This window comes from Gorilla gorilla, chromosome 3, assembly GCF_029281585.2.
Source record: "Gorilla gorilla gorilla isolate KB3781 chromosome 3, NHGRI_mGorGor1-v2.1_pri, whole genome shotgun sequence".
In the NCBI taxonomy this organism is placed as follows: domain Eukaryota; kingdom Metazoa; phylum Chordata; class Mammalia; order Primates; family Hominidae; genus Gorilla; species Gorilla gorilla.
The window spans coordinates 17,008,103-17,020,523 of record NC_073227.2 but is presented as its reverse complement, the minus strand read 5'-3'; the positions used below and the strand labels follow the sequence as shown (position 1 = coordinate 17,020,523).

The window sequence follows — 12,421 nt, the reverse complement described above, 5'->3', positions numbered from 1 at the left end:
CTTTGGTTCTGGTGGGTGGAAGGAGCACTGGGTTAGGAGTCAGGTGCCAGGCTGCATCCCCACCCTGCCGCCTATAAACCGCATGACCTTGGCCAATGAGCTTAACTTCTGTGCCCCTCGGTTATAATATTTCCCTCCTGGGACTGCTATCAGGATTATGAATGGGTCATTTCTCTGAAAGTCCTGCCACAGAGGAGATTTCCAAAAAGTAGTGGCTGTTCTCGTTCTTGTGAATTTCTTCCTGGCAAATGGTGACTTTGAATATGGGAGTTCCCAGACCCACCCTCTTTGGGCAGATATGTCTGAATGCATCTGACTTTTATTTCTCTGTTTCCTGGATAAGGTGGTCGTGAAAACTAAGACCGAGTATGAACCTGACCGCAAGAAAGGGAAAGCACGTCCTCCCCAAATTGCTGAGTTCACCGTCAGCATCACGGAGGGTGTCACCGAGAGGTTTAAGGTGAGTGGTCCTGTGCTGGGTGAGATGCTGCTTTTGCCCCCAGAAGGGGTCTGCTGAGCTGCATAGATGCCCTGCAGGGAGGGCCAGGGTTTGACTCCGTTTGTCTGGGCTCATCCCAGCTGTGCACACCCAGTAGCTTGTGGCTGCCTGCCAAGATGTTGTCCATGTGCTTTTTGTACATTTCTTTTTTCTTTTCCTCTTCCAAAATGATCACATATTACTTATTTTTATAACAGGGAAAACCCACCCACAAACTGTCTTTTAAGCAAAGATTATAAACATATGAAAAATCACTTATCAAACATTACAGTATTTACTTAACAGTTCCAGGAAGGAAGCAGACAATAACAAAAAGATAACGCACAGCACCGATCACATGCCAGAAAGGGGTCCCAGCCCTTTACCTAGTGAGCTCATCTGAGCAACCCTCCTGGCAAACCAGTACTATCGGTGTAACCCATTTTACAGATGGAGAGGTTGAGGCACAGAGTGGTCACAGCTCTACACAGCAGAGCCAGGATCCGATCTGCAGGGGGTCTGGCTTTGGGCCTGTGTGTATCCTCCATCCTTCCCCCCATCCCGATGGGATGAAGGGGTGCTGCTGAGAGCGGGAGGGTTCCAGCCTGTCTGGGTGGGAGGAGCCTTCTTGCCAGCCTGGCTGCCTTCAGAGGCCACGTTGGTTGAAGAACAAGTTGGGATATTGATCAGGAAACTCATTCTTTGGGAAACATGAGAGAGAGAGTAAAGCGGTAGCCTCATCCAGATTCAAGGAGGTGAATTGAGAGACATCAGTGGGCCCCAGGCCTTGCAGAGTGGCCCTGTCTGGCTCTCTGGTCACCCTCCACTTGGCAGTGTGAGCAGTTTGCTTGTGCTGGGGGCACAGGGACTCCCACCCCCACCCACTGCAGTTTCCAGAGCACCTGTGGGTATGGCATCATATTGGTTCTCTGTGACAACCTTGTGGATCACAGAAGGTGGGACTGGGAGCCATCCCTGGTTAACAGATGAAGCCAAAACCATAGAGTGACTGGGGAAGCCAGGGCGTAATCTGACTTTCAGTCCCTCCTTCTTCCCGTTGCCACACATTGCCTGTTAGGGCCTGCCTGGTCCAGCGGGTCCCATGAGTGTTGCTGTGGGGCAATTACTTGTGTCAGCTCAGCGAATCCTCCCAGCAGCCCTCTGCCTGCTCCCTACTAATAGTAGGTACTATTTGTATTACCAGTGTTACAGATGGGGAAGTCGAGGCACAGAGCAGTCTGTGTCTGTCCCTGCTGGTATGTAAGGATGTCGTGTGTGCTGAGAGGCTCTTTTGGTGGCTCCTGGCTCGGCCCATCCTACGTGTTTGAGGTTCTTGGCCAGGACCAAGACATATTGATCCGAGGTCAATACCTGTCTTCTGCGCTGGCCAGTCGGATTAGCGTGTGCCTTATCTGCTGCCACTCACCTGTCCTGCCCCATTTGCACCCTGGGTTTGGCTGCTGCCCCTGGTTGAGGCAGGAGTGGCCTTGATTTCAAGGTCACGGTGTTCTCTGTCCTGATGGCTAAATGCTATGTGATGTCTGAGTGTGTCTGGGTTTCTCAGGCCCCACTTGCCCTTTGCTTTCCCAGCCCCGGCGTTTTAGGTCCCCACAGAGCAGGGCGCAGTGCGGCACTTGAACAGCTATTCCTTCATCTGTTGAGTGTCTATGATGTGCCAGCCTCTGTCCCCAACCTCTGGTGTTCTTCATTTGTACTTTTCCCACATGACCACCTGAAGCAGGTCCCCAGGTCTCTTGCCTAAGGAATGGGTGACGCATATTTGACACCAGGGCCCTTGGCAGCCTTGGCTGGGACTCTGTGGTTACCTGGCCCCTGTTGCCCAGAACCTGAAGGCTCAGAAGACCATGGGTGATTATGCTCATCCCAGTAGACTGGCTGCTGGCAGCAGAAGCCCTGCCTCATCTCCCTGCCTCTACCTCCTGTGGCTGTCTGAGAAGGCGATGTATGCAGTAGGTGCTCAGTACATGACTGTACTGGACTAAGTCTGCTGGGTGTGTTCCTCTGCTTAGTTTTCTTTTCCTCCTTTATGATTCACAACTGCCCTGAAGGGGTGGCATTGGCCCCTTTACACGCAAGGCTGTTGAGTCCCAGGTGGCCCCAGGGTGGCTGGGGTGCTCCCTCTGTGACTCTCTAGCTTCAAAGCCAAGGCCTTCCCACCATACCTTGCGCCACATCCCTCCCCACTCCCATGGGACGCCCGCTGCTTCCCAGACCCCATCCCTTCCATCTCCTCCCAGGGCAGGTGCAGATCACACCTCTGCCAGGAAGCCTCCTGGGTCCCTCTCATTTGCAACAAACCTCACCGTCCTGTTTCCAGTGCCTTTTGTAGCCAGGCTGCAATGGCATCTAACAGTGATGGAGTGATCCATGAGCTAGACTCTGCTTCACACTCCTAATGCTCATATTATCTCATTTAATCTTCATAAACACCTCAGGAGGTAGGCGCCCTCATAGCTGCATTTTACATAGAGGGGAAACTGAAGCAGAGAGCCTTGGCAGCCTTCTCTTGGCTGTGGCACCAGAGGTCCTTGGTTTCTTGGAGAAGTGGGTTTGTGTGGGAGCACTCACCCCAGGCGCCATCGCTGTTGAGCCATTCCACTTCTTCAAATCCTTTTCCTTTGTTGATTCAAAACCCTTGCTCTGCTGCCTTGAGCCACACAGAATGTGCGGCGCCCTCCTTCCCCATCCCCAAGGCCTTCAGAGACATGGCAGGCACAGGTACCCCGGAAGCCTCCCCGGTGTACAGCTTCTTTTCCTCTTGTGTCTTCCTGAGTCCTGGTTTCCACGCTCCCTTCCCCCAGGTGTTCTCTTTTGAGGGTCTGGGTTGGGCTGTCTTCTCTTTGGGTGTGAAACCTGTGACTGGGTGTCCTGGCAAGGTCCACTGGTGTGGCCCTTCCAAGCATAGGCCCCCTCGACCTGAACTGGTGACCCGAGGAGGGGAACAAGGCCATGGAGACCCCCTGAGCCAAGAATGTCAGCCAAGAATGAAGGCTTAGGGACTCTGTGCAGACAGAACTTACTCATCAGCCGCTCCATGCCAGCCACGGTAAGAGCTCCTTGATATCATCTCTCTGGCGCTTCTTGCACACACAGTAACAGCTTGATAAGTAAATGGATGACTAATTGTGCTGCTGGCCTCCCATGAATGGGGGACTTGGCGAGATTTCCTGGGTCTGCCCGTGGGTCCTTGCTTGTTGAGTAAGTTCAGCTGGCAGCTCATTGGATTGAAGCCTCTCTCGGGGCCATGCTTGCACGTAAGCGTCTAACAGGTGATGCCTGTCAGCTCTCACCAAGTCAGACAGGTGACCTGCTCAAGACCACACAGTCAGTGAGTGGCAGAGGCAGAGTAGGAGCTGGGCAGCCGGCTCTAGAAGCCTGTTGCTGTGGCATACTTCAGCCCACTAGCTTGCCCAGGAAGCCTGTAGGCTGGACTTTCGCAGCTGAACAACTTGCATTCTAAGGGCGTCTCTTCTCTGTGCCTGCTCTGAGCCCCTTCTCAACTGGGAAGGAGATTTACCTAGCTCCCTGCCCACTTGCTGTGGGGTGGATGTGAGAGGCAGCCTCCGAAGTGCTGCTTCCCCAGGTGTTTCTGGAGCCACCTGAGTCAGCATCACCTGAAGTTTGATTTTAACTCCGGGACCCTGAACCGCAGGGGGATGCGTTTTGACAAATGCTTTCCAGGTGATCCTAATGTGTCCTGAGTTTTCGAGCCTTTCCGATGGGGGTGCATTCTAGCACAGAAGCTGGGAAGGATGAGGAGGGCTGGTGCCTTTTGGGAATGCTAAGGGTGCCCACCTTTCTGGAATGTTCTCCCAGCTTTTTATTACCCAGTTAGATTTCTGGCATCCCTGAACGCGTGCACACAATGAGGCGTGTGTGAAGCTGCAGCTGGTTGAGGGCTGGGCGGGTCTCTCTTTCTGAAACGGGAGCATATGGGGAGCAGGCTATGCTGGAGACACGGGCATGATGGAGGGTCCAGAATAGAGATTCACCCTCCCTGGCTTGTGTACCCCCCTGCCAGGGCCCAGTCGAAGCTGTGGTTGGGACAGAGCATCTTCCTCGTCCCACTAGTGACTGGACAGCTTCTGTGCAGCTCCCTGGCCCAGCCATCATCTTAGCTCTTTCATCTCCATGCGTGAATTGCAGGAATGGAATCTCGCCTTTCCGATCTTGAAGTGACAGGTAAATCGTTTGTCCCCTCCTCTCTCCAATTTATGTAGCTCAGAAGAACCTCATCTTTACAGGTGTTTGGATGGCATCCTTGAAACGGAGTGTCTTTTTGCATGCAGCTTTCTGATTGTCACTTGGGGATTAATCTCTTGGCTGTGAGGTTGCTAGGCTGGTTGCTAGGTAACTGCTGACTGGGAGAAGGTTCTGAGAGACTCCGCCACACGGGATGGCAGGAGGACTCCCCCAGCGGCGGCCAGTGGCTTGGGCTTCCAAAGAGGTTCTTGTCAAGGAAAGCAGTCGCTTAATTAACTGGAGGCATATTTACGCTGAGAATAAACACTGGCTGAGATGTTTCTCAAATTAACCAAACCTAAACATTTTTGAAATTGCACTTCCCCACTGATGCCTGCAGAGTGGCTGGTCGGGGCTGCTGGGGCCGCTGCTTGCAGTTCTCCTTCCGGTCTGGAGACTGTCATTAGGGGCCGTCATCAGGCAGGTGACAGGAAGGCTCCCCCAGGGCCCGCTCCAGCCCTTCATCCTTCGTGGTTCCAGTGATGACTGGTTGCTGACGCTGGAGAGGTTTCCACACCCTGTTTGCCTGTGATGTGAGGTCAGGTTTGAGTGGTCCAGCCTTGACCCTCACCGGGTACCATGTCACCCTGGGGCCTTGAGAGATTTGAAGGTCGGCTTTGCACGGGAACACCTTTCACCGCCAGCACAGGGCAGGGGAGCGACTTGGCAGGAGAGCCCTCGTTAGTCTGCGTGGTCCTCCTGGTTGGCAGTCCAGACTCTGGTGGGGATGTCCCTCTGCATCCTGTCGCAGAGGACTCTGTGGGTGGTTTGTGTCTTTTCTTCACATCCCTAATGACCTTGAGCTTCCTGCGTGCCCATCTGTTTCCACACTCTCCAGTAAGCCCCTGGTGTGTTTCAAGATGCATTTCTTAAATATTTATGAACAGCGATGCCGTTTCCTTGGCATTCAGCAGTGGGGGTGGGGGTTCTTCCTGTGGGGGTGGTATTGGAGACCCTGAAAGTGTGTGTGGACGCCCCCTCACCTTTAGCTATGCGAGCATCTTGTAGGATCCTGGGGCTGTGGTTGCAGAGCCCACCTTCCCCAGGCTAGCTGTAGTGTGGGGGCTTCGGCCGGATCGGATACCACATGGGTTCAGTCATCTGTGTGTGTGTGTGTGTGTGTATGTATTCACTTTTGTGTGGGTTACCTAAAATATTTAGTGCTGTAAATGCTTGAAGATGTTGGGATTCATCTTCTTTTCCAAGTTTTTTCCTTTTTTTTTTTTTTAAACTGCATTACTCAGCAGAAATGCTCATTTCCTTCTCCCTCCGCCTGAGGGTAGGAGGATGGGGAGAGTAACAGCAGCCACCCAGCGCCGTCGACCTGGCGCCATCGACCCCGTGCATGCCTGGGCTTGGGGCGCCATGAGCGCTGTCTCGTTCACTGTTAGTCTCTGATGGTTGACCCTGCTGTCCTGATTTTGTAGGTGGGGAAATAAGGCCAGAAAGGTTAAGGAACAGACCCAAGGTCACCCTTGGGCCTCTCTCCTCTGGCCCATTCTTTATTTTTTTCTTTTTCTTTTTTATTTTTTGAGATGGAGTCTTGCTCTGTCACCCAGGCTGGAGTGCAGTGGCACGATCTCGGCTCACTGCAACCTCCACCCCACCAGGTTCAAATGATTCTCCTGCCTCAGCCTCCTAAGTAGCTGGGATTACAGGCACCTGCCACCATGCCCGGCTAATTTTTGTATTTTTAGTAGAGATGGGGTTTCACTATCTTGGCCAGGCTGGTCTTGAATTCCTGACCTCGCGATCCACCTGCCTCGGCCTCCCAAAGTGCTGGGATTACAGGTGTGAGCCACCATGCCCGGCTTGGCCCATTCTTTAAATAATTGTGGTAAAATATACAAAATATAAACCTTACCACTTTAAGGTAAGTGCCATATTAAATTCAGTGCCATTTAATACATTTACCATGTTGTCCAACCACCATCACTAAGCTAGTTCCAGCACATTTTTATCACCCCAAAAGGAGACCCCATTCCCATTAAGCAGTCACTCCCATGCCCCTCCCTCCAGCCCCTGGTTAGCCACAAATCTGTTTTGTGTCCCTGTGATTTACCTATTCTAGACATGTCATAGAAATAGAATCTTGTAAGATGTGATGTGACCATCTATCTGGCCTCTTTCACTTAGCATGCTATTTCAAAGCTCAGCTACGTTGTAGCACTGCTACATTCCTTTTCATGGCTGCTTCATGAAACTGCTTCATTCCTTTTCATGGCTGAGTAATATTCCATTGTACCGATAGACCACATTTTGTTTATTTATTCATTGGTTGATAGACATTTGGGTTGTTTCCACATTTGGGCTGTTGTGGGTAGTGCTGCTGTGAACATTCATTTACAGGTTTTTGTTTGAATACCTGTTGAATTTTTGGGGGTATATGCCCAGGAGTAGAATTGCTGGGCTGTGTGGTAATTTGATATTTAACGTATTGTGGAGTTACCAAACTTCTCCACAGAGCTGTACCATTTTACATTCCCATTAGCCATGCACAATGGTTTCAATTTCTCCACATCCTCACCAGCACTTGTTTGTTTTTATTTTATTTTATTATAGCCATCCTAGTGGATATGCAGTAGTATCTCATTGTGGTTTCGATTTGTATTTTCCTAATGGCTAATGATGTCCTGCATCTTTTCATGTACTTGTTGGCCATTTGTATCTCTTCTTCAGAGAGATGTCTACTCAAGTCCTTTCTCATTTTTTAATCAGTTTGTTTGTGTTTTTATTGTTGTTGTTGTTTTTGAGACAGGGTCTCACTCTGTCACCCAGGCTGGAGTGCAGTGGTGGGATTTCAGCTCACTGCAGCCTCGACCTCCTGGGCTCAAGTGATCCTCCCACCTCAGCCCCTGGAGTAGCTGGGACTACAGGCATTCACCACCACACCCAGCTAATTTTCATATTTTTTGTAGAGATGGGGTTTCACTGTGTTGCCCAGGCTGGTCTCAAACTCCTGGACTCAAGCAATCCTCCTGCCTTGGGCTCCCAAAGTGCTGGGATTACAGGTGTGAGCCACCTCACCCAGCCGTGTTTTTGTTGTTGAGTTGTAAGAGTTCCTTATATATTTTGGATACTAAGCCCTTGTAAGATATGTGATTTGTAAATATTTTCTATCATTCTATAGGTTCTTTTTTCACTTTCTTGCTAGTTTCTTTGATAAACAAAATTTTACATTTTTGGTGAAGTATCATTTATTTTTTCTTCTATTGCTTGTATTTTTGGTGTCATAGCTATCTAAGATAGCGGTCCCCAACCTTTTTGGCACCAGGGACTGGTTTTGTGGAAGACAGTTTTTCTACTGACCAGGGAGCAGGGGATGGTTTTGGGATGAAACTAGATCATCAGGCATTAGATTCTCATAAGGAGAACACAACCTAGGTTCTCATAAGGAGAACACAACTTGCATGCACAGTTCACAATAGGGTTCATGCTCCTATGAGAATCTAATGCTGCCACTGATCTGACAGGAGACAGAGCTCAGGCAATAATGCTTGCTCACCTGCCACTCATCTCCTGCTGTGCAGACCAGTTCCTAACAGGCCATGGACTGGTACTGGTCTGCAGCCCAGGGGTTCGGGACCCCTGATCTAAGACACCATTGCCAAATCACATGAAGATTTTTCCCTTGTGTTTTCTTCTAAGAGTTTTATGGCTTAGCTTTTATATTTAGATATTTGACCCAATTGAGTTAGTTTTTATATATGGTATGAGGTAAGGGTCACATTCTTTTGCATGTGGTCCTAACAGCATTGTTGAAGAGACTGTTCTTTCCTTATTGAATGAATGGTCTTGGCCCCCTTATTGAAAATCAGTTGACCATGGACTCATAGTTTTGTTTCTGGACTCTGAATTGTGTTACATGGATTTATATATCTCGTCTTATGCTAGTACCACTCCGTTTTGATTATCGTAGCTTTGTAGTAAGTTTGAAAATTGAGAACTCCTCCAGTTTGTTCTTTGTTTTCAAGACTGGTTTTGAAAACAGTTTTGGCTCTTTAGGGTCCCTTGTAATTTCCATTTTCTGCAAACAAACAAACAAAAAGAACTTTGGGTTGCTGACAGAGGTGGTTTTGAATCTGTAGAACAGTTTGGAAAGTGTTCCCATCCTAACAATATTACGTTTTTCAATCTATGAACACAGGGTATCTTTCCTTTTATTTATATCCTCTTTAATTTCCTTCACAAATTTTTTATAGTTTTCAGTGTACAAATTCCTTCACTTTTTAATGTAGGCAGTAAACCACAGAGTTATTAGTAGTACTTGTGACTTTGCCACCAATGCATACCAGGTGTTTTTACATCACATTGCAGCTGTGGGACAATGTGATCTTGGGACAGTGTTTATTGCTCATGGTTCCTTTGAAGCCACAGTATCAGATCTTGTTCAGTGTGTTAATAAATGCATATATATCACAAATTTATATTTTTGTAATATTTCAATACCAGTATTTCAGTATAATCAGTTTTCCTTGCAAGTGTATGTATTGTTTTATGCATTTAAAACATCATTCTAAGGATTTGTGGTTTCACACAGCTGCCAAAGAGGTCAATGACACAAACGTGGTGGAGCCCTGCACCTGCTGCTCCAGTGCACTATCCCTTAACACCCACAGCAGTGGGGGCTGGGCCACCGTGGGACGCACAGCAATGAGTACAAATCCCTGCCCAGCAGCTATAATCCCATTGCCCCTGCTTTAGAGCTTTTACTGCCAGCTGCACAGAAGTGATGTAAATTTCGGGATAATGTAGACCCTGCTTTAATACACACATGCATGCATATCAGTGGTAGGCATCTGTCCTTCAGATGACTGCTTGTGCTATGAGAAATGCTAGTTTGTCACAAAGTGGCAGTTGCTTCCTGGGGTCCTGAAACACCCGGGATCTGTCTGCTTCCAGTGTCTTGGTGTGGCAGACAGGCATCTTTGTCGCCGGGCTCATGTTCCCTCTCCTGCAGGATGTGCGATGCTGCAGCCACACTGGTCATAGACACTGGGTTTTTTGATGCTTCAGGCCCGTGGCACAAACCCTTTCTTCCTGCTGGACTCCCATTTCCCTCCACCCTGGTAAGCTCCTCCTCCTTTGGGACATGGACACCTCCTCCCAGAAGCCTTCCCTAGCAAAGTTAGCGGGGCTGGCTCTTTAGTAGTTCTCGGCCTGTGTTGGGAAGAGTTAACACCAGGGTGACGCTGTGGGACCCTACAGCCCTGCAGGGCTGCTCAACCACGTCAAAGCACCTGAGAATGTCCCCTGGCTGCCTGGGGATTCCAGTAAGAAGGAAGAAGGCAGGGCCTTTTGGGACTGAGGTGCTTTGGCCATCATGGACCCCTTCCTTCATTAAAAAAAGAGAAAATTTTGACTGCTTTGATCTAAAGATGAATATAGTCCAGGCTGGGTTCCTCAATATAGATTCACCAATGTCAGTATGATGATGATGATTTTTTGAGACAGGGCCTCGCTTTGTCACCCAGGTTGGTGTGTAGTGGCACCATCTCGGCTCACTTCAGCCTCAAACTCCCAGGCTGAAGGGATCCTCCCAAATCAGCCTCCTGAGCAGCTGGGACCACAGATGTGTACCCCCATGCCCGGCTAATTTTTTGTTTTTTGTTTTTTTTGGCAGAAATGAGTTATCCCTATGTTGCCCAGGCTGGTCTCGAACTCCTGGGCTCAAGTGATCCTCTCGCTTCGGCCTCCCAAAGTGCTGGGATTACAGCATGAGCCACAGCACCCAGCCTGGTTTCTTATTTTTTCCTTTGATTTTTTTTTTTTTTCGAGATGGGGTTTTGCTCTGTAGCTCAGGTTGGAGTGCAGTCCATGATCTTGGCTCACTATAACTTCTATCTCCCGGGTTCGAACGATTCTTCTGCCTCAGACCTCCGAGTAGCTGGGATTATAGACACACACCACCACGCCTGGTTAATTTTTGTAATTTTAGTAGAGATGGGGTTTCACCATGTTGGCCAGGCTGGTCTCGAACTCCTGACCTCGGGTGATCTGCCTGCGTCAGCCTCCCAAAGGGCTGGAATGACAGGCATGAGCCATGGTGCCCGGCCTTTCTCCTTTGATTTTGAAACAAAAACTTGAACATGTTCATGGGTTCCTGCAGGCACGGTGGGCCCGGGTGTGGGCCCCGCGCTTCCTGTGCCTGGCGGAGACATGCGCCCTGGAAGAAAGGCCGGGCTTCTAAGGAAATGCGCTTCTCCCAACCTAGAGACTGCCTGGCCCACCTGGAGAAGCCAGGCATGGGAATCAGACACTGTCTATCAACCCATGGGGCGTGGATGGAAGAGCTGCCCTGGATCTGCTTCCTTCCCAGGCGAGATCATTTGCTTAATAAAACCAAGACAGCCAGCACCTCCTGCAAACTAAATCCACGTTCTGTTCGATGTGTAGATGTTATTCTGGGTCGGCTCCAGGTGCCCAAGAGTTGCTCAGTGTGTGTTCATTAGGAGATGGAGTATCTGCTGGCTGTATTCACTCACTCACTCACTCACTCACTCACTCACTCACTCACTCACTGAACATGCAGGAGGCATCTTCTCTGTGCCAGATGTGTGAATCACAGCCCTGCCCTCAGGGGCTCCATCTGTGGGAAGATGAACTGAAAGGAGAGGTGAGTGTAACAAATTACCACCCATGCCATGGCTGAAGACGGCGCACGGGCATTCTCCCCAGGCCTGAAAGTCAGAAGTCCTAAGTCAGTTTCATTGCACCAAAATCAAGGGGTGTGCCGGGCCCTGCTCTGTCTGGAGGCTCTTAGGCAGACACTGTTTCCCTGCCGCTTCTGTCTTCTGGAATCGCATGGGGCTCATGGTCCCGTCCTCCGCCTTCATATCCTGTAGCGCAATGTCTTCAAGCTTCTCTCTGCTCTTTTCTCTGTCTTCAAATCGCCATCTCCTCAGCAGGGGCACCTCCCTCTGCTCCCCTGCTAGGAGGACACCTGTGATTACCTTTAGAGCCCACCTAATCATCCAGGATAATCTCCTCTTCTCAAGGTCCTTGACTTGATTGAATCAGCAAAGTCCCTTACCATATACATTTCCGGGAGTAGGACCTGGGTGTCTTTAGGGCCGTTATTCAGCCAACGACAGCCAGTTTGCCTGGGCCCAGTCATGTACATCTGAGCCTCAGTTTCCCCATTTGTAAAACACAGTCAGTAATACTGCCTTGCAGGTGTTGTGTAAGGAGTACGCAGACTTTAAATGCTGACCAGAGTGCAGAAGGCGGTGGACGTCTCCAGAGCTCCTCCTAATGATAGTGTTTTGTTGTGAGAGTATAAAGTCTGGTTGGGGGTGTAGCTCGAGAGCCCCCAGGAATTCTGCCCAGATGTGGAATCCTTTGTTTATCCCCTTGCTTCCAGCTTAGGCTACATGCGGGAGGCATCTGGAGAGTTTTAAACTTGCTATGCCGCTATCACTACTTGGAGTGGAGTCCAGATGTTGGGGACATTAGAGCCTCCCATGATTCTCATTGGCAGCCACAGTTGAGTCCATTTTGTACCCAGGCTGGAGTCACTGCGAATGGCCGCCACCTCTCTTTTTGCGTAGCCAACACCGGCCTCTTAGGATCACCTGGGTCCTGTTGGCCGACTTGGAGGTGCTGCCTTTTCAATGACAAGGCCTTTGTTATGTGTAAAGAAAGGCATTGAATTGGACGGTCTCCAGCTTCTGCCCAGCA

The 12,421-nt window shown here is 49.8% G+C and overlaps 1 protein-coding gene across 2 annotated transcripts in view; it reads left to right on the top strand.

Annotated features, from left to right (window-relative positions):
• The window catches only part of NSG1 (neuronal vesicle trafficking associated 1), a 93,014-nt gene that overhangs the window by 65,837 nt on the left and 14,756 nt on the right, over positions 1 to 12,421 (top strand). For both annotated transcript variants that reach the window (XM_055385171.2, XM_004038378.5), the window contains one exon: positions 344 to 460. In XM_055385171.2, the coding sequence (XP_055241146.1) occupies positions 344 to 460 (117 nt within the window). The remainder of the gene's footprint in view (positions 1 to 343; positions 461 to 12,421) is intronic.